The 25,543-nt window shown below is 37.0% G+C and overlaps 2 protein-coding genes and 1 pseudogene across 2 annotated transcripts in view; 2 read left to right on the forward strand and 1 right to left on the reverse strand.

The window, feature by feature from the left end:
* Slco1b3 (solute carrier organic anion transporter family member 1B3) overlaps positions 1 to 25,543 on the reverse strand; it is a 1,042,880-nt gene that overhangs the window by 622,626 nt on the left and 394,711 nt on the right. The window lies entirely within an intron of this gene.
* LOC142855686 (transcription factor A, mitochondrial pseudogene) lies at positions 4,212 to 5,057 on the forward strand (annotated as a pseudogene).
* LOC142855852 (solute carrier organic anion transporter family member 1A1-like) overlaps positions 8,377 to 25,543 on the forward strand; it is a 42,628-nt gene continuing 25,461 nt past the window's right edge. Inside the window, exons 1-4 of the mRNA XM_075982381.1 lie at positions 8,377 to 8,479; positions 12,229 to 12,375; positions 16,198 to 16,296; positions 19,080 to 19,301. Coding sequence (XP_075838496.1) covers positions 8,389 to 8,479; positions 12,229 to 12,375; positions 16,198 to 16,296; positions 19,080 to 19,301 — 559 coding nt within the window. The 5' untranslated portion in view covers positions 8,377 to 8,388. The remainder of the gene's footprint in view (positions 8,480 to 12,228; positions 12,376 to 16,197; positions 16,297 to 19,079; positions 19,302 to 25,543) is intronic.

Raw genomic sequence — 25,543 nt, forward strand, 5'->3', positions numbered from 1 at the left:
TGGCAGCTCTCCACTCATAGACACTGAGGAAGATGAGGATGCTTTCCTGTGTCTGAATTGTGTCAGACACAATTCCAAAGATTTGGGTAGTGAGGGTAATGAACTAAATATGACAGTACAAAGGGTGAAGGAGGGAAAGATGCCTTCTAAAACAAAGTGACCTGAAAACCTTTTGTTCTTAGTTTTTATTTCCTTCAAAGTGAAATTGTTTTGAATGTATTCAAGCAAAACAGCCATGAAAATCAGGACTGTGAAGTAACAAACCCACATTGAGGTTTTTCCATCTTGTCTCCCAGGATAAAAGTCTGACATGTGTCCTAGGTTTTCCCAGTGCTGTCAGGATGAATGTCTTAGATAGACTTTTTATAGATTCAGTCATGTTCTAGTGTGTTAGATGCAGCATGTGCTGTCCATTCATTATCCAAGGTCCTATGGAAGACATTGAGCTAGGAAAGACAATATCCAGAAGGGGAAAGGTGATCTGGGAGAAGAAATGGACAGGTAAATGTGATGGGGAGATGTGTACAGGGGTGAACCATCAAATAGTTTGTGTTTGGATCAAGTCAGCCCTGTGTTATGGGAAGGTGTAAGTTGTTAGAACATGAACCTGGAGAAGTGTGCAGAGATGAAAAATGGGTAGAGACTATGGCCTGCTCTGGAATGTGTCTTTTATCCTTCTGGTGCCAGAGAGCCATTATGGGGTTGGAAGAGGGTCATGATCTTTCTATGCTAAGGACTTGTATTGAAAACCCAATACCACCTGATTTTAGGATATTTTAATTGCACAAAATGAAACTATATAGGTCAAAAGGAATGCAGTTACACTGAAGTATAATTATCAGAACATTTAAACATCCTGCCAAGAAGGAATATTCATGCATTTTTAACAAGGCAAAGATTATCTGCATCTGATTTTCTAGTAATTATTGGCTACATGGCGTTTTGCAGTATTTACAACAACCACAAGGTTATAAGCCTTTTGGAGACAGAATGATGACTTCTCAAGTCACTATTGCTTTCTACACTACCACAAACACAAATGCTAATGTCTACTTAATGATTATTGAAAACAATTTTTACCCAACTTCATGGAAAACTCTTACTTCTGTGAAATTAGTGTTTTTTAAATGAAAGGTAAAAAAGTCCTAATTAAAGGAGATAATGATGATACCAAAACAGACTGGCAGGTGACTTAAGGGAAGTCTTAAATGCAATCATTGATCAGTGAATGCAGCAGTTGGTAGGCTTTTCCCTACCAAATGGTAGTTTTGGTTTTGCCAGCAACCTTCTCCGGGCCTAGACAGTGCCTTACCTTTTCCCACACACCTTCCCACAAATTATTTGAGGGAGATAGCAAGGCAATGTAAAGGCTATCTAAGCCTAATATGAAGAAGGGAGGCCTTTCCTTTCAAACAATAGAGATTTCAGACAAGATTCTGTGCATTCATGGTTGTTCATCAATAGACTAGAAAGATTCTCAGAGTTCAAACAGTTGGTGTCCTGGGACATTACCTTCTGAATGATGATCTCAATAACTGGTCTCAGAGAAAGACAGCATAATAAATAGACATACGTAGGTCATATACCATTCAAAATAATGCACCATCTCTTCTATGTAGATAGCAGACTAGAGAGAAATAGAATTGAAAGAAAAACAGTGTTCAAATATCATTGAGATATTTAACATCACTAAAATATTTTCTACACCATTTAAAAGTGTGTTTGAGTTTTCTGATCCTTACTTTATATATAGTATGAGCACAGTAAATATTCACCAAACTAAAAGTACAAGATTTGTAGAGTGCTTATTTATATATTTGTTTCTTTTAAATTCTCCTTTCTTCTGTGAATAATACTAATTAAATGAACCTAAGTATCACATATATTAGACAGATTTTGACTAATTGATGGCTAGTCCTTTTATTTACTTTTTATTTTTGGGAAGTTCACAGTAAGATTCCAAGACTGGTCTTGAACTCACTGTTGTCCAGGCCATCTTTGATCTTTCAGACTTACTGTCTTACAACCCTCATGACTGGGGATGGAAGGTCTGTGCCACCAGGCTATACTTTTTCTTTCATTTCTTAAGCATGTTTATCAAAGGCCCCTAAGTCAGAATGTGATTTCCAACAGAGTTTTAAACCTAAGCTTTCTACTAAACCACAGAGATGAATTTTTGGTTTGAAGTTTTGACTCCTGCAATCTAGATCTATGATGCAGTTGGAGGTTAGGATTCTGACATTTCTGTTAACAGTATTGCCTGGTCTAAGGAAGGATGTGACAGTAGAAGCAAACATCATGATTGGCCATATTGAACAATTAAGGATCTGAATACTAAGTTAAAAAATATGAATCCATTTGATTCTGCATAGAGTTAGAGTAGGCATGAGAAAAGGGGTCAGAGGTGATGTGTAGGCTGACACCTGCTTTTTAATGCTTTACCAAGAGCTGGATACTCCTGAATAGAGCATTTAATATTCTTCAGAATGGAAGAGAACTTTTTATCAGGATCACAACTGATATATACATAAGTATGTATATATATATATACATAATTATATAGTGAATTCTTAAGGTGGTTATTTGAACAATGGAGAGGCTGTTGATTATGATCTGCTAATACTTTACTGAAACAACATTCTCATTCCCCTCTCTAGGAAACCTTTTGTTGATTGTATTCGTGAGTTATTTTGGAACAAAACTGCACAGGCCTATCGTGATTGGTGCTGGTTGTTTGGTTATGGGCCTAGGGTGTTTCTTAATATCACTACCTCATTTCCTGATGGGTCGGTGAGTATTCCAGCTTTGATTAAATTTTAGGTTCAACTCTTCCCTACATGAAATGAGGCTCAGAATTTCCTCCCTGGAAAAAGCAATGCTCCCCCAAAGTATGGAATGCTAAAATGGAAATTAGAAGATATGATCTGTACTCTACCAATATTATGTGTGAATCTTTTGACCTTTGATCTCCTTAAGGTCCAATCCAGTTCACTATGAAGTGGGGATTTGAAACACTGCTTTCAGGAAGTTGAGACACCTCAATGGATTCTCTGAATTTGCCTAAACTTGTGCTGCATCACTCATCAGGATAATTTAGACACTCCAGTTACAAGGGGTATACTGTTTGATATAAGCACAGATGAGTGAGAGATAGAGTAATGTAAATATTAATTTTTATTTTCATGTTTAGCAAAGTGTCTTACACAGAAAATTTTAAAATTTAAATTATGTTTAACTATTTCTGCTTTCTAGGGATAGTTTTAAGTTTTTTCTTTTGTTTGCCTGGGTGTCAGAATGAATTTGTTTGGCTTCCTTACCTCATCTTCTTTTTCCTCCTGCCTCCTCTCTATTCTTTTTTGTTGTCAGCATTTCTGTCCTGTTTGGTTCCTGCAATCATTAAGTCCCAAAGAAATCACACAAAGGGCTACATTAGTTATAAACTGATTGGCCCATTAGCTCATGCTTCTTCTTAACTCTTATAGTTTATATTTGCCCATTATTCTTATCTTCATTAGCCACATGGCTCAGTACCTTTTTCAGCAAGGCAGTCACATCTTGCTTCTGTGGTCTGAGGACTGCAGAGAATAAGCTTCCTTCTTCCCAGAATTCTCCTGTTCTCATTGCCCCACCTCTACTTCCTGTCTGGTTATCCCACCTATACGTCCTTCCTGGCTACTGGCCCATCAGCGTTTATTTAAAATACAATTGACAGAATATAGACTATTCTCCCACACCACTTTCCCCTCTTTTTTTAAAAAAATAAGAACATATATAGTCCATTTTTTTTTTGAGAATGAGGGAGTATTTTTCCAGGCTATATTTGCTGGTTGGAGGCATTGATAATCTTATGAGAACCTAATGAACATTTAGAATTATCAAGTCCTGACTGGAGTATCTTGTGAGTCTTGATCATCTTAGGCAGCAGTCTTGAGGCTGTTCTGGATGTAGAACTCTGACATCTGGGCTATTTGTTCCTACTGGAGATTTCTCAGGTGCTATTTCTTGATCAAACCTGATTTTTTTTTTAAACTCAGAATGAATCCACAGCTTCTCATTTTCTGTGAAAACAAACGCAAATCCCCTTCTCCAAGGTAACATACCTTTTGAGTACAATTTTGAAATCAAGGTAGTTTTAAAATACCTAGGTCTTCCCAACCTCCTGCCTTAGACAAGAAGTCCAGGCTTCCCACAGTGCCCCTTGCTCAGCCAGCATGATAACAAATGCTCAGGTTCCCAGATGGCTTGCTCAGCTGTGTGGGCACCATGGTCTGTACCAAGACGGCTGTCTGCAAGCAGTGCTGGGCCAGCACATCATTGGCCCGAGCGATGCGCTGTTCCAGGGAATATGAGGCATGCTAAAGGCCCTTGGACACTCAGGGGCTGAGATGTGCGTGGGCTGGGAGGGTCACATGCCCTTGCTGCTCAACCTTGTCGGTATTTGGAAATGTTTTTCATCCAGCATGGATGAAATTATCCAAAGAAACCCATGACTTCATCTCTTTGACTTTCTACAGAACAGCTACCCAGATTTAAAGTTAAACACTCAGATGCAAAACTTTCAGAACTCGTTAGAAAAATTGTGGCATCATGGAGGGAACTACCAGATGCAGGGGGAAAAAAGTGTATGAAGCTAATTTTAAGGCTGAATGGAAAGCGTACAAAGAAGCTATGAGCAAGTTTAAAGACCAGCTAACGCCAAGTCATTTGATATCTTTTGAGAAAGAAGTCAGGCAAAAATGTTTAAAAAGAAGGCTTCGATTAGAAGGAGAATTAACTTTGCTTGGAAAACCAAAAAGACCTCGATCAGTATAAAATATTTACATATCTGAAAGCTTCCAGTGGCTAAAGATGAGTCTGCTCAGGTAAAACTGAAGACTATGAATCAGGTTTGAAAAAATCTATCTAGTGATGAAAGGCAAATATACATTCAGCTTGCTAAAGATAATAGAAATCCTTATGATAATGAAATAAAGTCTTCAGAAGAGCAAATGGCTGAGGTTGGACGAAGTGATCTCATCCTTTGCACCGTGAAACAATCCCTGAGAATTAAAACATAGAAGATGGAGATGTCTTTATGAGTAGGCACAAGAAACCAAGTAAGTCTCATTGCCTTAAGCTGCCAAATTAGAAGTAATAAAGATGGTTAACATTTGATATCCATTTTCTTTTTCTTTAGCCCATGGACTTCTGCCTGTTGAATACATTTCTGTTATAACCCCAAGCCCCGACAGTGAAAGATTCTGCAGAATTCTGCTTTTTGCTCAGAACTAGGAATGAGACTGCCCATGAATCTGCATGTAGTGGTGGATGAATCATTCTGGGTTTGGTAGAGATCTGAAACATTCCCTATTGTTACCTGAAGCATGATAGTTATATTTCCCTTGCCTTCTGATTGAGGAGCTATTCTTACATCCATATCCAAATCTCAAAATTTTATTGGGCTTAAGTGACCACATTTTAAATTCCTCATTCAGACTTTTTTATTTTTTGTTTGTTTGTTTTCACCTATTTTGTTCTGGTGAAGGAGTGTGTGTGCTTTAACAAGAGGTCAGGAAACAACTCCCAGGAGTAGTGTCTCTCTGCCTACTCTGTTGGACCTGACATGCAATCTAGATTGTCAGGCTTGCACACAGGCATCTGTACCCATGGAGGCATCTGGTATTTCAAATTTTTGAAAGACAATCTCATGTAGCTCATGCTGGCCTTGAATTTTGGTGTAGGAGGGTCATCTGTCTATGTGTTACTTTTATTGCTTAATAAAGAAACTGCAAAAAAAAAAAAAGAAGAAACTGCCGTGGCTTTTTGATAGAGCAGAATTTAGATAGGTGGAGTAGACTGAACAGAATGCTGGGAAAAAGAAGCAGAGTCAGGCAGACACCATGGCTCTCCTTTCCAAGATGAATGCTGGTTAGATTCATGCCAGTAAGCCACAGTCAAGTGGCAATATACATGAATAGAAATGGGTTAATTAAGATGTGAGAGTTACACAATATGAGGCTAGAAATAATGGGCCAGACAATGTTTAAATGAATAAAGTTTCTCTAATTATTTCGGGTAAAGCTACCCGGGCAGCTGGGTAGGACAAAAGGCAGATGGCTCCACTAATACAACAGAATTTATTCTGTATTTAAGGACAATCATGAACTTCTTAAATTTTTGTCTCCATCTCCTGAGTGCTAGAATGATAGGCCTGATCCATCATGCTTGGTTTTATTGAGTGCTTAGGGTCAAACCCAGGATTGGTGTTTGCCAGGCACTAATGTACCAATTGAACTACATCCTCATCTCTAGATTTCTCTAACTGTGAGTAAATGGCCATTTCCCTTTTTCATTTTGACCTTTTTCTGCCATTTTATTGTCAGTTTGGAATAAATAGATGCTGAATGCACAACCCCATGTTGAGTGGATAATGAGTGAAATGAAGGATATTTTTGCCTCTCAGTGTTTTTGCATAGAATTGAAAGTATGTACATGGAATTAAAGTTATTTTTTACTTTCTATGTTTTTCAAATTATGTCAAGAAATATTTGAGTATTATTAAGTTTTCCCACCTTCTGACAAAGGTGGTAATTCTTTGAAGATGACTGGTCCTCACTGGGTCATGAGAAGGGAGACACAGGCTCCTGTCCACACTTCACTAGAAAGCACTGTGGGGACATCCAGGCAGCAGTTCTGGGGGTAGCAGTTCTGACTTCTGTGCCATAGTATGCAGCTTAAAAATTAGAATGTTGAACACTTATGTCTAAATAAATAAAAAGAAACAAAGGAAATCCAGCATGCATACAATCAGAAGAGTCTTAGCTGGACACGTTCCCCTCTACTCTTGTAGTCTGTCATTTTCTGACCAAAGTTCATTAGCACTTTTTTTCTAGTGACAGCGACTTGTCAGGAGATGGATTCTGTCACCTCTTGTCATGACACATGATCTCTTTTTTCTGTTGATATTAATGAGTAAATTGTGATAACTGTTGTTTGAATTCTCAGAAAGGGAGGATATGACCATAGCTCAGTAAATGCAGAGCAACCATCTTAATTTGTTGTGTTGTTTTGTGTCTCTCTAAAGCTTTTATCTTCTCAATGATACCTTAGTGAGTCTCTTTCTCTTTCTTGCTTTTGTTCTTTATCTCTCCCCACTGATTTCTAGGAAATAGTCATTTAGAAATCACAGAAGGTTGGTATTAGAGAACCTGAAAATTATTTCACCTACATGTAGAGGCTTGAGAGCTAGCTATAAAGATGGGGCACTTAGGGCTGGAGAGAGGGCTCAGAGGTTAGGAGCACTGGGTGCTCTTACAAAGGTCCTGAGTTCAATTCCCAGCAACCACATGGTAGATCATAACCATCTATAATGAGATCTGGTGCCCTCTTCTGGTGTGTGTGTGCAGGCATGCAGGCTAAATAAATAAATAATTAAAAAAGAAATTGCTGTGCCTCTTGATAAAATGCAGGTCAATTATTTGGGGCTGGAGAGATGGCTCAGTGGTAAAGAGCATTGCCTGCTCTTTCAATGGTCCTGAATTCAATTCCCAGCAACTACATGGTTGGTCACAACCATCTGTAACGAGGTCTGGTGCCCTCTTATGGCCTTCAGGCATACACGCAAAAAGAATATTGTATACATCAGGAAAGAAAGAAAGAAAGAAAGAAAGAAAGAAAGAAAGTGCACTTTTTTGGTGATAAGCAATTTCTTTTGATCATATTTATTATTTAAATATTTATTAATATTTATTATTTAAATATAAAATTATATAAAATTATTTAAAATTAATAATTAGTAAATATTTATTATTTTTATTAATTCAAGTTTTTAAAACTAGATTGTGGTTTTTGTTTGCTTGTTTGTTTTTACTGTGTTTTGTTTTTAATTCAGATAGACACTTATGAAGCACATTCTCACCTCAAACTAGCTGCATAGCTGAGGGGAACCTTAGCTTAATCCTCTCCAGTGCTAGAATGGCAGGCCAGGACCACCACACCCTGATAATGCATCATGGAGTTCAGCACAACAATTACATGTTGAGCTTCATGATACAGATTTCTGTTTCTATTTACTTATGTGTCTGAGGATGCCTGGTGTGTGTAAGTATTCACATGTAGAGATCAGAGGACCACTTCATGGAGTCACTCCTCTTCCTTCACCTTTATGTTATTTTCAGGAATGAGCTCAGGTCATCACGCTGTGCAGAGAGTTCTTTACCTGCTGAGTCATCTCTCTGGCCCAGCAATGGGATTCATGATGGTCAGAATAACTGCTGTGAACACATCTGTGTGGCCTCTGGGTACTGTGTTTTTAAGGAAGCAGGAGTCAGTGATTTGTAGATGTTTTCATTGCCCTCAGGCCCTCATGGTGAATGTTTCCTGTGTCCACACAGATACGAATATGAGAAAATGATCCCACCTTCAAGTAACTTGTCTTCAAACAGCTTCTTGTGTTCAGGAAACAGAAGTCAGACCTTGACACCAACACCAGACCCAGAAGGTGACTAGTACTTCTTATTGCTTTCTTCTCAGAGATGCAGGCACTGTACACTCTTTTATGAAGGACTTTGAATATGACACTGGGTTTAGTAGGCACCTAAAACAAATGAACAATATTTTTCTCTTCATGGAAGGGAGCTGTGCAATAATATGAAGTACTCTGCTCCCTGAGTTTGAATCTATTCAATAAGACTCCTTTGTTTCTTAATGTGGGTATCTTAAAAATAAGCAAAGATACCTACTCAATCACCATTGTAGAATTAGTCCCACAAGGGAAAATGACTTATAAGATCTAGAATTATGATGTGATCTACTTGATTTGTCTAATATGAATTTATGTTGCTGTAATAAATCATGGACTAAAATCAACCCAGGTAAGAAAGAGGTTGTCTTCCTTACAAATTGTACCCAATCATGAGGGAAGCCAAGACAGGAACCTGGAGGGAGAGTACAAAGCAGCGAGTACTAAGGAGTGCCTCATACTGGCTAAGTCCTCTGGGTTGCTCAGCTACCTCTCTCATACAGCCTAGACCCAGCTGTCCAAGGATAGTACCACCCATAGTGTTCTGGGAAATCTTACATCAATTAGCCAGGAAGAAAATATCTCATACATAGGCCTACAGGCCTATGGAGGCAGTTCCTCAATTGAGATAATTCTTTCAAATATATCTAGATTTGTGTCAAGTTGATTAAAAGTAGCCATCATAGTGATTATACAATAAGATATACAAACAGAAACTTTCCCAGATCTGTACTGTGTGCCTGAAGCACCATGGAAAAGCAGGTGCATTATTACTGTTCACAACTCATTGACTATACAGTAACTTGTCTTTTAGTCTCCTTTTCCCTCTTTAAGAGAAGCATGGCTTTACAGTTCAACCAAACAGTAGTGGTTCCCTTACTTCCTATGGGCTCATGCACTGTGGTCCTGGATTCTTCCATTTGTAAGCTGTTTTAGTAACTTTCACATCACTGTGATCAAAATTCCAAACAACTAAAGGGAGGACAAGTTTGCTTTTATTTACTGTTTTGGAGGGTTCATGTTATAGTCACTTTCCCCATGTTTATGAGCAGAATTTCATGGTGAGATGAGCTTTGGTTTATGCTGTTCTTCACTTCTTGGTGGGCAGGAAGAATGGTAAACAAGATACAGGAATTGGTGAGATATAATGTCTGTAGACATACCAACATGATGACCAACTTCCTTCAATTGGCAGCACCTCTTACCTGTCATTACTTCTCCATACTGCCAGTCTTATGATTCCATCAACAGATATTGTGACTCTTTTAACACATCAATTCAATGATTTTGTCAGATCCACTACCTACTTTTCTTTTAGTTTGATAGACTTCCATGGGCAGTGGTTTTCAATATTCCTGATGCTTCAACCCGTTAAAATTTTTACTCCTTCACAGGTGTAATGTTGCTACATTTATGAACCATATATATACATATTGTCAAGTAGTCTTCAGCCCTGTGAAAGGGTCACCCCCATAAGAGTCACAACTTACATGTATAGAATCTAGTGTGTAGGAGGAAGGCTGCTTGTTTGTCCTGGTTGTCCCGAACGGAAATAATCACACAGAAACCATATTCATTAAAACACTGCTTGGACCATTAACTCTAGCATCTTATGGGCAAACACTTATATTAATTTAAACCATTTCTATTAAGCTGTATATGGCCACATGGCAGTGGCTTACCAGAAAGGTTCAGCATGTGTCTGACTCTGGTAGTTCCATAGTGTCTCTCTGACTCCACCCTTCTTTCTCCCAGCATTCAGTCCAGTCCTCCCCACCTACCTACGTTCTGCCCTAGCAACAGGCCAAGGCAGTTTCTTTATTCATTAATAGTAATGACAGCACACAGAGGGGACTCCCACATCAACAGAGGAATGAGAATCAATCATGGCAGGGAAAGTGGTAGTGGGAGCCTGAAATCAGGATTTCACATCTCAATTATAAATATAAGGGAGAGGGAACAAACTAGAGTAGAGTGAGGCTCCAAACTCTTTAAGGCTATCTCCAGTGACATTCTTCCTCCACCTCCCTAAATACCACTTACTAGAGACTAAATATTTAATACTTAAGTCCCTGGGGGGGGGCATTTCCTATCAGAGGACCACACCATGCTTACAGAGGGCCTGATTTGTTCCTAGCACTGTCATCAGATTTTTCTCAAACCTCTGTCATTCCAATTCTGTGGAATTGGGTGCTTTTTGTCCTTCTTGGACATCTGCACATACTTGGTGCACATATGCTCTTTAAGGTAACACATTTTAAAGAGTATTTTTAAAGTCACATATGCTAAAAGTCCCAACATGTCTAGTGGACACATAGTCTGATACTGTCTCAGCAGGATTGCCTCAGGCCAAAACTTCTCCCTCTTCTGCTAGATCCATGCCACAGAATTTGCAGCAGTCTCCAAAGCTTAGAATGTTGTACCATGAGGGCCTGCTTGTTGGGGTTTCTGTCTTGCCTGGTTTCTGTCCTCCCACCAGGTCCCATAGCCATTTAGCCCCAAAGAAAATCACACAGAGGTCATGGCACTGCTCCCAGGGATTATGTCAAGATCAAAATAACTTGAGAGTCAAAGAGCAGCCATCTCTGAAGCTCTGAGCTACAGAAATCTTCTAAGCAAAGCAAGGTGAAATAGTGACCCCAATGCTAGCTTATTTTCATCTTCTGAACTGATCTTTGAAAATCCACTCATTGTGTTCCTTGCATTTTGGTGAATAAGTTAAAAACTTCCATGTGGAGTGCCCCAGGAGACCACTTGAGCCTTCAATGTCTGCTACATTAGTTCTGCCCTATAAGAGGGTTGAGAGTCATGCTGTGATCTGTAGACTGAAATCATCATGTTTATCAAAGATAAGAATTTGAATGCATAGAGATGGAAATGGATTTTACTTTAATCAGGAATAAATAAGAGTTAGACCTCAGGACCCAATTGTGCTTAGGACATTTATGGGCATTCACTGATCAATCCAAAGAGAGAGTACTTTGTCTAATTCCCTGAAAACACAAAGTCAAGCTTCCCTACAGAGTGTCAATTCATTTAGCTTAAAACAAATGTAGAAGGTGCATGCAATTTCTCAATGATTTCACCTTTGACCTTTCCAGTCCATTGGGCCTTGTTTATGTTATTCCAGTGCTCATCAATTGTTGGAACATTATGTTGATAGTAAAAGATAAGATCTATAGGAAAATGTGTTTACTATTAAGGTAAATATTTATTTTCTACAAGTAATTGAAGCTGTAGGGAATTCAAACTTCTGTCAATATTCTCTCTCTATCATATCACTACATCATGAATTGTTACAGACATAATATGCACATGTGTACTTCTTTTTCCATCCTCAAAGCTGTATGTTAATTATGCAATGTACATATTAACTAACTGGGTCTACTAGTTGGTGGAAAACAGAATCCCTAGAGGTGAACAAAATTCTGTTTTTTACTGCTTACTTTTTTGGGGGGTGTAAATTCTTATAACCATTGTGTTGTTACCAAACACAGAATTGGGAAAGGATGTAAAGTCATCTCTCCTGTAAAGTGGTAATTAGCATAGATAAGTATTTCAAAATATGAAATAGAGGTGACTCAATGATTCATAGCTAACATAGTTATGTAAGTTACTTGATGGTCATCATAGGTTTTTGGTCTCAAGAAACAAAGACAAATTTGAATTAACTGTCAGTAACACTTGACTGTCAAAATGTTCATGTGGTTTTCTGTTGTTTTATGTAGATTGTGAAAAAGAAATTAAATCCTTAATGTGGATATATGTACTGGTAGGAAATCTTATTCGTGGAATTGGTGAAACTCCCATCATGCCCTTGGGCGTTTCCTACATAGAAGATTTTGTCAAATCTGAAAACTCCCCTTTATATATTGGTAAGTTTGAAAATCAGACTTGGGATCGTTTTTAACAAACCAAGTTCTAGGATGGTTGAAAGCAGTTATTTGAACACCTGTTGTTTCCACAACCATGAAGAGAGTGCTTTGGCACCATTGGCTGTAAAACTGTTCAGTAAGGGAATTAAGCAGCAGTTCCAGACAAGCAGGTTCAGCAAGCAGTTTCTCACATTGGAAATCATTCTTATCTGCTGTTCCTACAGTCCTCTGATGCTGCCACACTACCTCTAAACCCTTAGAGATTCACCAATATTTCCTGGAAAATGTTCTAGGATACATTTTTTCCATTTTTCTGCATAATTCATTATTCTTTCACCTATAAGTTATTACAAATTCATTAGTTCCTATTTTGTCTGTAGTACTTTAAATAGCTTTACTTTCTCTTCTCTGTCTCTCTCTCTCTCTCTTTGTATGTGTGTATGTGTGTGTGTGTGTGCATTTTCTTGACAGTGTGGTGGTCATAATACAGTTATCGAGAGTTGGGCTTGAGATTGAACTCTGGTCCTTGGGCAAGGTTTAGTGAACGAATGCTTTTACCTGTTGAGTCTCCTGCCTAACTTTAGTGTTTTCTTTTGTTGCCTTCTTGTAAACATTCTTGCAGGACAAGCCTTACCAAAACCCGTTTCAATCATGTCTACCGTGGTCACCAAATGTTTTTTTTTTTTAATTTACTGTCTGCTCCCTTTTACTTCTTGATGTTCTGTACCCTGCCTCTCTATGAAATAAATGATACCATTAAGAGTCAGTTTAGTGTATACCTTCTTACATTTTCTCATAAATTATCTTAGTTTATTGGGAATAATTTGCTTATGATCTTAAGTCAATCCATCTGTAGTTGATTATTAGTCTATAACTTTGTATATAAAGATATTACTCAATTAGCGTACACATATTACTTAAAATTAACAAATGAACAAAAATAAAAATGCATAAGAAAAGACAGCAATGGGGTTAAAATTAATCAAGATTAATTCAATTAAAAATAACATTACTCTTTGGAGACTTATTAATTTGGCAATACTCATTTCCTGGAAAACTAGTTATTCTTTTCAGATACCCACACAGCTATCTAAGAAAAATAATACAGGAACTTTTGTGCAATAAATTTTTAGAATATGGATCTCTTTCTCAAATTCTAGAGACAAATTACATGTAAATATGTAAAATATATTCATATAATAACTATATTGTTGTGACTAAGAGTCATGACTCATGTATCTTGGAACACACATAGCCTAGTTTTATAAATCAATATCTATTTAAGTATACAAATATTATATATGAATGCTTAAGCATAATCAATTATCTATAAAATGAAAAATATAAATATAGATGCATTGTGAATCTGTAGCAAAGAGAAATAGAAGCCAAATGTTAAATTTGAGAGTTATCTATGATAGACAATAAGTTAAATCAAGAATAAATGGCATTGCCTTAGGAAGACATGTATGTACTGAGAATCCATTTAGCAGCACACAGGCAGATTCTTCTCCCTAGTGTTAGAGTGAGAGGAAGAAAAGTCAAACAGTTTCTCCATGGGAGTTAAGTGAACAATAAACAAAGTTTGGAGAAGGTGTTAGGAGGAAGCAGACAGATGACGAGTTGGCCAACATTGTCAAATAAGTTATGAGAATAAAATCAAAACTGGAAAAAGTGATCCATGATGGAGGTCACTGGTGCCAAGAAAGTATCTTAGAATCAGGAAACACCTGAGCACAATGAGAGTTGAGGAGTCGTGGAGCACGGTGAAATGTAGGAAGGAAGAATGGAGATTGGAGATCTTGTAGGAATCATTAGCTACAGGTCATCAAGTAGCAAGGAGTGTTTGACAGAACATAAAAAGGCAGAAGAGTTTGGCATTGAGAGGTCAGTAAAACATAGGAGGACTAAGCCATGGAACCACAGAGAAAGAGGAAAAACAAAGTGTAAAGTATAGAAACATAAGGAAGCTAAAGTTCGTATCTGGTTTTTCTGTGAGTAGGGATGGCTCAGAAAAGTTGGAAGATGCTGTTGGTGGAATCAAAGAAACTAGGTGAGTTGAAATAGATGAAGAAAATGAAAATAATAATAAGAAAAGAAAGGTGATCAGGAAAGCATCAAAGAGAAGTTCCATTATAAGGACACATTCTTTCTTTGGAAGGAAGTTCCGAGTGAAGGCCTGTGATGAAGACACTTTACAAGAAATCCATCACAGCACACAGTTTTTTGAGATGGTGGTAGTTTCATTTCTGTTTCTGTGAGGAAATGCAACCTTGGAGAGAGGACTTATAATTTATTTGTCTTATAATTCCATCTCAACAGAAAAGTCACAGTAGCAGGATTTTGAATCCACTGGTCACACCCAGAAGAGCAGAGATAGTAAATCTATGCATGCTTATTTATTTGCTTCTATGGTTGTACTCAGCTCTTTTTCTACTCTTACACAGCTGATGACTTCCTGCCTAGAGAATGGTAGTGCCCACAGTGGGCTGGGTCTTCTCACATCAATTAACTTAATTAAGACAGTCTTCTATGGACATGTCCACAAAAACCATTATGGACAATATCTCATTAATACTTTCTTCTGGGAGTTCTAGGTTGTATCAAGTTGACAATCAAAGGTAATCAACACAGAGTCCCTTGGAAAACATGGCTATGGAAGCATCAAAAGGCACTTGCTAACACCATGGCTTTGATGGGGCTGAGTGTGATAGGGCAGTCTTTGACCTTAACTCAGAATAAAAGAGAATTTGGAATGTGGCTTTAAGCAATAAAACTTCTTTGTCAGTCTGTTTTTTATAACTTTAATAAACACCTGATATAATAATTGATAATTAGAAAGGATTACTTTGGCTCACAGCTCTGGAAGTTTTGGTCTATGTTGCTGGATTGTGTGTTTTAGAAGCCTGTCATGAGGCAGTTCATTATGATGGAAGGACAGGTGGAGTGAAACAATTCATCTTGAGACTAGGAAGCAAAGTAGAATGAGGAAAAGGTGATGGTTATACTCCAGATGACCTGAAGACCCAAATCCATTCCCTGCCTCAGTAGGGTCCCATCAGACTCCAGTGGTGCCTCCTGAGAAACAAGTCTGTCACACATGAGCTTCTAGGAAACATTTTATATTGAAACAATTGTAACTTCCATCTTAATATTACAGAAAGCAGTGCCTCACATATGTACATGCAAATATATGTACACATACATACAATGTTTAATTTTTCATATGTTGAATATATAAGGATATCTGAAGTAGTATGGTATAACTCAATTGTAAAGCACTTATTTGTTGACAGAGGCTTCTGCCCTGCCTAGTTTTGCAGCCACATAAAGGCTTACATTAATTATAAACTGGTTGGCCTATTAATTCAGGCTTTTCATTAACTAACTCGTACATCCTAAATTACCCCATAATTCTTGTCTGTGTTAGCCATGAGGCCTGGTAAATTTTATCAGTGAGTCATTCTCATCTTGCTTCCTCTTTGTTTGGATGATGAGTGCAAACTGAAATTTTCCTCTTCTCAGAATTCTCCTATTCTGGTCAACCTGCCTATATATCATGCCTGGTTTACCCCACCTATAATTCTTGGTTAGTTACTGGCCAATACATGTTTTATTAAGGCAATACAAGTGACAAATCTTTATAGGGTACAAGTCGATTGTGCCACAGCACTTATCAATTTTGCCAGATTTGATACCAAGCTCTACAAAGGAAGGAAAAGTAATCTAATGTTAAAAATAATTCATTCTCCAGGCTTCTTTTTATTATGTGAGCAAAATCTTTATGTGCTTGTTTAACTTCCTATTTTTGTTTACTTCCAGGGATTTTAGAAGCAGGAAACCTTGTTGGCCCTTTTATTGGAATTTTGTTGGCATCTTTCTTTGCAAACATCTATGTAGACATTGGGTCTGTGAAAACAGGTAAAATACATTTTATTGATATAATATAGTCTCTGGAGTGTAAGAGACTGCTCCAGGTTGCTATACCACTGCCTCCTTTGATACTTAGTTAGGCATATTATCACTGCTTACAGTCTTCAGACCTAAAAGGAGCAGATGTAAGGATAAAATGTCACCTTCTAATCAAGAATCCACTATTCTCCCACCACATTGCACCTTTGGTATCAGAGGATTTACTCACATAGATTTTTCTCAATGAGGCAGTCATTGTGGATAATGAAAGATATATTTCTGTTATATTATAAGCATCAATTAAAAAGGTTTTATATAGCAGATTCATTAACTGCTAGTAAATATATTTCTACAAGGGGCCTAGCCCCCAGAAGATCAGAGAAACAGCTATAGAGGAGGTGAACTATCAGAGATATGCACAGACACCACTTTATATGTGGGCCAAAGCTTAGTTTTTTGTCTTTCTATCTGATGGTTGCTCTGACTCAGTTATATGTTTGTTAAGTTCTTTTACCCTATTATATTTTTTTACTTACGCTTTCAGTTGTTCTCCAGCTGTATTACACATTTATTTATTCCCTAATGTTTTTGTTCTCTTTCCTGATGCTTTTCTTTCTACGTGTCTCTTTCTCCTATGTCTTATGTTTTTGTTATCCATTTATATCTCATAATAAAAAGGATATCCATGCAAGAAAAGATTACCTCACTAACCACATGTCACATATTTTCCAAAAACTAATTAAAATATTTACAAAAGAAGAAATTACATTAGTATCAAAAGTTACATGTTTTCATCAGAAGCCCACAACTAAACAATTTTCTTTGAATTAATTTTCGTATCAAAAAGAACATCTTCACCCCAAAGCAATGACATTTTTTATTATGGAATAACAAATATTTAAGCAAGTTAAGCATATTTCATCTAGTTCCTTTTATACTGTCAGGCTCCTATTAGTGGTTTCAGTGTAATGAATTTCTATTTTTAACTATGCTCTGAAGAAACTTTAAATGAGATATCAGCTAACCATCTATTTTTCTTTACACAATTGGGTCAATTTATTTCTTTTCATAACTTTGTATTTTCAAGTTGCAATGGGGCCTATGATTAATTCTGTAACTTAATTACCAAGAAACCTAGGCCTAACTTTGGGTTCAGGGACATAATTATTTTCTTTAATCATCTGGTTTTACACAGGAACAAGTTGTTGTAGAGATTGGAGTGGCCGGCTGTGTTCCCGCCCGACTCCTGCACGCCTGGCTAGCTTATGCCCTGAAATAACAACACACAAATTGTATTCTTTTAAACATTGCTTGGCCCATTAGCTTTAGCCTTTTACGGGCTAATTCTCACATCTTGATTCACCCATTTCTAATAATCTGTGCAGCACCATGAGGTGGTGGCTTAATAGGAAGGATCTTAACCTGCATCCATCTTGGAAAGGAGAGTTATAGAGTATGCCTCACTTCCCTTCTTCCCAGAATTCTGTTCTGTTTACTCCGCCAACCTAATTTTCTGTCCTATCAAAGGACCAAGGCAGTTTCATTATTAACCAATGAAAGTAACAGATAGACAGAAGACCCTCCTACAACAATTCGTGGGTCTATAATTCATGAAGATTTCCTGCTCTTATTTTTTGTCTTCTGAAAATCTCTTATCTAACAAAAAGCAAGGTAACTCCTAGACTATATTTGCTTTTTTATGTCTTATTGGAGCAGAATAACTTAAATCATGTCCCTAATCATCTTTACTAATAGTCATATCTACCTGCATCTTTTATGCTAACTCAGAAAGTCAATCAAATCATTGATTCAACTAAGCACCATTACTCTTAGGAAAATTATCTTTATTATTATCTACAAATAAATTGACCAGTTAGGAGTGGGATTTTTTTCTTTCAAGAAACAATCACAGTATATTAGTTACAATGAAGTCTCTTTATACAAATTATACTGTGCCAAATACAGCAGAAATATGGCAGCAGCAATATAAGTGGCATTCTGGAAACAATACTCCAGGAGCTCTGCCTCTCTAATATGTACCCAGGTAGCTTTGTCATACTGTGGGTTGTATTCCATAAGATTCATTTCTGTCTGCTCCTCCTATGACATGGCCTCTGGCAATATATCACCACGTATGTCTAGATCAATCTGGTTAATTTTCTTAATGAATACACAAAACAAAAATAATTGCATATCATATGATGTTTTATTACCTTAATTTTCGTACATGTGTATATCTGTGCACTATGTGTATGTGCACCTACTGAGTTTGAAACAGGTTTCAGATGTTGTAAAATCAGAGTTACAGACTATAACAAGTTTCTATGAGTGTGCTGGGAATAGAACCCAGGGCCTCTTTTAGTCACTGAACTGCCTTTCTACTCCCTTTTCTCACTCAGTGTGATGCTTTGATATATGAACACATCTGGTTAAAACTGGTTTTTATGTCTAAAATCATTTTATGTCATTTTGAAATAAAGTTTTAACTACTACACTTTATAGAAATTCAGAACCTTTTTTTCTTAAATAATTTTATCTCCACCCAATTGATCAAACTCAGACAGTTTTTCTACAGGTTTGAATTTACCCAAAGGGGTGGAAGATATTTGTAATCATAGCATTTAGGATTAGAGGCAGGTTTCGCAGGAAAAAACTCAACAAGAATAAATGTGAATAATTTACAAACAATACACAAATGTTGTGTTATATGGGATTATGATCCTTAACAATTTTCTACAATTTACACAGGAAAGAATGAATCAAACTAACAAAATATCTGTATTTCTCCACAGATGACTTGACCATAACTCCCACTGATACGCGCTGGGTCGGTGCTTGGTGGCTCGGCTTTTTGATCTTTGCAGGAGTGAATGTTCTGATCAGCATCCCCTTTTTCTTTCTTCCCAACACTCTCCCAAAGGAAGAACTAGAGGATAATGCAGATGTGACTAACAGCAACAAAGAAGAGAAACACCAAGGAAAAGCCAAAAAGGAAAAACGTGGAATCACTAAAGGCAAGCAGACAAACCTTAACCCCTGTATTTGGTTTAGATGGATCTGCAGGTAGTGGAGCATGTGTCTGCTGTGCTGAGTTAAGATGGTTTGTCACTAAGGGTCCCTACTCAGATGCCTTAAACTTCTTCCCAAGTAACTGCTTGGATTACAATTCACATAATTTGTAAACAGCACACCTTAGATTAGACTTAATTGAAAATTCATCAATCTGTACACTCAATGAACAAATATATTTTCCCACCTGTTTTGAAAAGTCTATTTTATAGAAAATATTGTTCCAAGTTCAAATAAAATAAGGAGAAATTTAAGTTAAATACAATGGTAGAGAATTACCTGTACTGAGGTAACTGCATAGATTGATTAGAAAAATGTCAGTTTAGCTGTGAGCATGCTTGAAGTTAATGTTGGAGGAGAATTCCTGAGAGGTGTAATAATCTTCTGTATTTGAAGGTGTGTGATAGTTTACAGGAGAACTGTTCCCTAAGGAGTTCTGTAAAACAAGCAGGAATGTTATTAACCTCTGGTGCAGAGCAGTGGTGCATCTGTGAGAAGCTGAGTGGTCAACACTGTCCATACCTTTATGTATGTATGTATGTTTGTTTGTTTGTTTGTTTGTTTGTATGAATCAATCTTTTTTTAATTTACATACCAATCCCAGTTCCCAATGCCTCCTCTCCTCCTCCACTCCTGACCTCCTTTCTACTCTACCCCCATTCATACCTCAGAGAGGGTGAGGCTACCTATGCAGAATCAACAAAGGTCATCACTTTGAGGCAGAAAAAGGCCTTTCATCCTATATCTAGGCCATCCAAGGTATCCCTCCATAAAGAATAGGTTCCAAAAATTCAGTGCAAGCACTAGGAATAAATCCTGGTCCCACTACCAGTGGCCTCACAGACTGCCCAACCCACACAATTATTACCCACATTCAGAGGGCTTACTTTGCTGCTATATAGGTTCCTCCACTGCCAGTCCAGAGTCAGTGAGTTTCCACTAGCTCAGCTGAGCTGTTTCAGGTCCTGATCTCTTTGCTCATGTTATAGCTCATTTCTCTATTCAACTGGACTCTCAGAGCTCAGCCCAGTACTTCACTGTGGATCTGTGCATCTGCTTCCATCAGCTGATGGATGAGGGTTCTATGATGACAATTAAGGTAGTCATCAAGCTAATTACAGGGAAAGCCAGTTCAGGCACCCTCTCCACTATTGCTTAGGGTCTAAGCTGAGGTCAACCAAATGAATTCCTGGGAATTTCCCTACTGCTAGGTTTCTTGCTAGTGGCTCCATCAATCAAGACATCTCTCCTTGCTTTACCTCTCTTCCTTGACTATTCTGTTCCCACATGTTCTCCTCTTCCTCTTCATCCTTCTACCTCCCCATCCACTTTCATTTCTCTTCCTTTCCATCCTTCCCCCAACTCAACCATCCCCTTCCTGTATGTTCTTATCCCTCATCTGCTCTCCTCTACTGCCCCCTTCCAGTTTACCCAGGAGATCTTATCTATGTACATAGGAGAACCTGTCTATTTTCCCTTCCTAGGGGGTTTCATGTTTCTTTCTCTTAGGGTTCTTTTTGTTACCTAGTTTCTCTGGGGTAGTGGACTATAAATTCAGTTTCCTTTTCTCTACATCTAATATCCACTAATGGGTGAGAACATACCATGTTTGTCTTTTGGGGTCTGAATTACCTGAGTGAGGTAACCAGTTTTGACTTTTTTCCTAGTTTAATCCATTTACCTGAAAATTTCAAGATGATATTGTTTTATATTACTTTTTTATTGCTGAGTAGTACTCCATTTGTAAATGTAACAAATTTTCTTTATCCATTCTTTGTTGGAAGTACATCTAGGTTGTTTCCAGTTTCTGCCTTATTAGGAATAATGCTGCTGTGAACACAGTTGAACAAATGTCCTTGTGGTATGAGTGTGAATCCTTTGTGTATACGCCCAAGAGTGGTATGAGTGGGTCTTGACTTAGATTGATTCCCAATTTTCTGAGAAACTGCCATAATGATTTCCAAAGTAGTTGTACAAGTTTGCATTCACAGGAGCAATGGAAAAGTGTTCCCCTTACTCCATTTTCTCTCCAGCATTAGCTATCATCAGTGTTTATGATCTTAGCCCCTTTGACTTGTATAAGGTGGTATTACAAGAGAAGTTTTGGTTTGTATTTTCCTGATGGCTACAGATGTTGAGTAATTCCTTGATGAAGATCTTTTCCCATTCTGTAGGCTGCTGTTTTGTCTTTTTGGCTGTGTCTTTTGCCTTTGAGAAACTTCTGTTTCAGGAGGTCTCATTTATTAATTGTTGCTCTCAGTGTCTGCACTACTAATGTTGTATTAGTAAGTGGTCTCCTGTGCCCATGCATTCAAAGCTACTTCCCTGTTTCTATTATGTGAGGTTCAGTGGGGCTGGATTTATGTTGAGGCCTTTGATCCATTTAGACTTGAGTTTTGTTCATTGGGTAGATATGGATTTATTTGCATCCTAAATGTCAACATCCAGTTGTGCCAGCATCATATGTTGAAGATGATTTCTTTTTTCCATTGTATAAATTTAGCTTTTTTTGGTCAAAAGTCAGACGTTAATAAGTGCATGGATTAATATCCAGGTCTTCAATTCAATTCCATTAGTACACATGCCTGTTTTTATGCCAATACCAAGCTATTACTATAGCATTATAGCAGATCTTGAAGTCAGGAATGATGATACCTCCAGAAGGTTTTTTTTTTTTGTTAAGGATTGTTTTGGCTATTCCTGGTTTGTTGTTTTTCCATATGAAGTTGAATTTGGTCTTTCGAGTTCTATGAAGTGTGTTGGGATTTTGATGGGGATTGCATTGAATCTGTAGATTTATTTTATTAAGAACATCATTTTTATTAGGTTGATCCTACCTATCCAATAGCATAGGAGATCTTTCCATTTTCTGATATCTTTTTCAGCTTCTTTCTTTAGATATTTAATGTTCTTTTCATACAGATCTTTCTGTTCTTTGTTAGAATTACCCCAAGATATTTTTTGTTACTTGTGGCTATTGTAAAGGATGATGTTTCTCTGGTTTCTTTCTCAGTTCATTTCATTTGTCATTTGTATATAGGAGCAATACTGATTACTTTGAGTTTACCTGTATTCTGCCACATTACTGATGGAATTTATCAGTTGTAGGAGGTGTAGGTTGAATTTTTTGGATGATACATGTTTATTATCCTATCATCTGCATATAATGGTATTTTGACTTTTTCCTTTCTAATTTGTATTTCCTTGATCTCTTTTTGCTGTCTAATTGCTCTAGCTAGACCTTCTAGTAGTATATTGAATAGATATGGAGGGAATGGATTGCCTTGTCTTATTCCTCATTTTAGTGTAATCACTTTGAGTTTCTTTCTATTTAATTTTATGTTGGCTGTCGACTTGCTGTATATTGCTTTTATTATGTGAGGTAAGTTCCTTGTATCCCTGATTTCTCCAAGGCATGATAAATGAAGGGGTGTTGGATTTTGTCAAATGATTTTTCAGTATCTAATGAGATGTTCATATTCTTTTTTTTCAATTTATTTATGTGATAGATTACATTGATAGATCTTTGTATGTTGAACCATACTTCAACTCTAGGATGAAGCCAACTTGATCCTGGGCATGATTTCTTAATGTATTTTAGGGTTCAGTTTGCCAGCATTTTTTGAACATTTTGCATCAATGTTCATGAGGGAGATTGGTATGTAATTCTCTTTCTTATTGAATGTGGCTTGAATATCAGGGTACCCATAGCTTGTATAAAAGTGTTTGGTAAAGTTCCTTTTTTTTTTTCTATTGTGTGGAACAATTTGAGGAGTATAGGTATTAGCTCTTCTTTGAAGTTCTGACAGAATTCTACATTGAAACCCACCAGCCCTGTGCTTTTTTGAGGGGGAGAGCTGAGGAGAGACTTTTGATGACAGATTCTATTTCTTAGGGTTTATAGGTCTATTTAAATAAACTGTTTGTGTATTTTTGATTTGTAGCTCCTATACAGAAATTTGTCCATTTCTTCTATATTTTTTTTTCAAATTTTGTGGAATATATGTTTTCAAATTATAAGCTAATGGTTTTCTGGAATTCCTCAGTGTCTGTTGTTGTATCACCCTTTTATTTCTGATTTTTTAAATTTTAATATTCTTTCTCTGCGTTTGATTCATTTAGATAAAGGTTTGTCTATTTTGTTGATTTTTTGAACCAGTTCTTTGTTTCATTGATTTCTTGTATTGTTTCATTTGTTTCTATTTTATTCATTTCAGCTCTCAATATTTTTTTTTTGATTTTTTGAGACATGGTTTCTCCATAGCTTTTTGGTTCCTGTCCTGGAACTAGCTCTTTTAGACCAGGCTGGCCTCGAACTCACAGAGATCCACCTGCCTCTGCCTTCTGAGTGCTGGGATTAAAGGCGTGTGCCACCACCGCCCAGCTTCAGCTCTCAATTTTATTATTTGTTGTCATCTATTTCTCCTGGGTGAGACTGCTTCTTTTTGTTACATAGCAATATGGTGTAGTGTTAAGTCACTAGTATGAGAGTGCTTCTCTTTCTTTATATAGGCAATTAGTGCGATGAACTTTCCCCTTAGCACTGCTTTCATAGTGTCCCGTGGGTTTGGGTATGTTGTGCATTCATTTTTGTTGAATTCTAAGAAGTCTTTAATTTCTTTCTTTCTTTCTTTGTTACTTAGGGTTGATTTAGTTGAGCATTGTTCAATTTCAATGAATCTGTAGGGTTTCTGCAATTAGTATTGTTTTTAATTCTGACTTTAAGCCATAGTGATCTGATAAGATATAGGAGGTTATTTCAATTATTTTATATCTGTTGAGGTTTGCTTTGTTTCTGACCATGTGGTCAATTTTAGAGAAGGCTCCATAAGGTATTGAAAAGAAAGTATATTCTTTTGTGTTTGGGTTAAATGTTCTGTAGATGTCTGTTAGATCCATTTGTATAATGGCATCTATTAGTTCTCTTATTATCTGTTAAGTTTCCATCTGGCAGACATGTCCATTGGTGAGAGTGGAGTGGTGAAGTCCTCTACTATTAGTACGTGGAGTTTGATGTGCAATTTAAGCTTTAGTAATTTTTTTTACATATGTGGGTGCTCTTGTAATTGGTGCATAGTTGAGATTTCATCTTGATGGATTTCCTGTGATGAATATCAAGTATCTTTTGGCATCTCTTTTGATTGCTTTTAGTTACAAGTCTATTTTTTAGATATTAGGATAGCTACAACAGCTTGTTTCTTAGGTCCATTTCATTAGAAATTCTTTCCCAACCCTCACTCTAACGTAATATCTGTTTTTGAAGTTGAGGTGTGTTTCTTGTATGCAGAAGAAGGATGGGTCCTGTTTTCTATTCATTCTGTTAGCCTATGTCTTTTTATGCATGAATAGAGTCCATTGATATCAAGAGATATTAATGAACAGCGATTGTTAATTTTTGTTACTTTTCAATGGTAGTATTTGTGTGTTTTCCTTCTTAGGGATTTTCTGGTGTGAGGAGGTCATTTGTTGTCTCTGTTTTTGTGGGTAAAGATAATTTCCTTTTGTTGAAGTTTTTCTTATAGTATTTTCCGTAAGGCTGGATTTGTGGATTGGTGTTGTTTAAATCTGGTTTTGTCATAGAATATCTTTTTTCTTCCATCAACGGTGATTGAAAGCTTTGCCAAGAATGACAGCCTGGGCTTGAATACATGGTTTTATAGTGTCTTCAGCATATCTGTCCAGGTTATACTGGCTTTCATAGTTTCCATTAAGAATTGGGTTTAATTTTGATAGGTCTGCTTTTATATGGTACTTGGCCTTTTCCCTTGCAGCTCTTAATATTCTTGCTTTTTCTGTTTTCCTTATTGCCTCAATTTCATTATTCGAGTCTTGAACTCTTCACTATACCTGTTTAATTGTTTTTTTCTTGATTTTCTTTATGAGATTTATTGATTTTAGGGATTTTTTTTATTTCCTCTTTAAGAGTCTCTATCATGTTCATAAGTTATATTTTTCTGTGTTAGGATGCTAAACTTTGTTGTTGCCATATTGCTGTTTAGGTTTTTGAATGTATTCTTTCATTGGTGCCTATCCAAGTCTTCCTGAAATTGATTAAGGCAGTATCTTTGTAGCTTGGTCCAATCCTTGTAGGTGGTATCTGTGTCTCTGGGATCCTGTCTTGGACTGGTTGTTGCAATTGTTTTCTGTGTCAAGAATTTTCTCATGATCTGCTTTATGCAGTCCATGT

Source organism: Microtus pennsylvanicus, chromosome 8 (assembly GCF_037038515.1).
Source record: "Microtus pennsylvanicus isolate mMicPen1 chromosome 8, mMicPen1.hap1, whole genome shotgun sequence".
NCBI lineage: Eukaryota > Metazoa > Chordata > Mammalia > Rodentia > Cricetidae > Microtus > Microtus pennsylvanicus.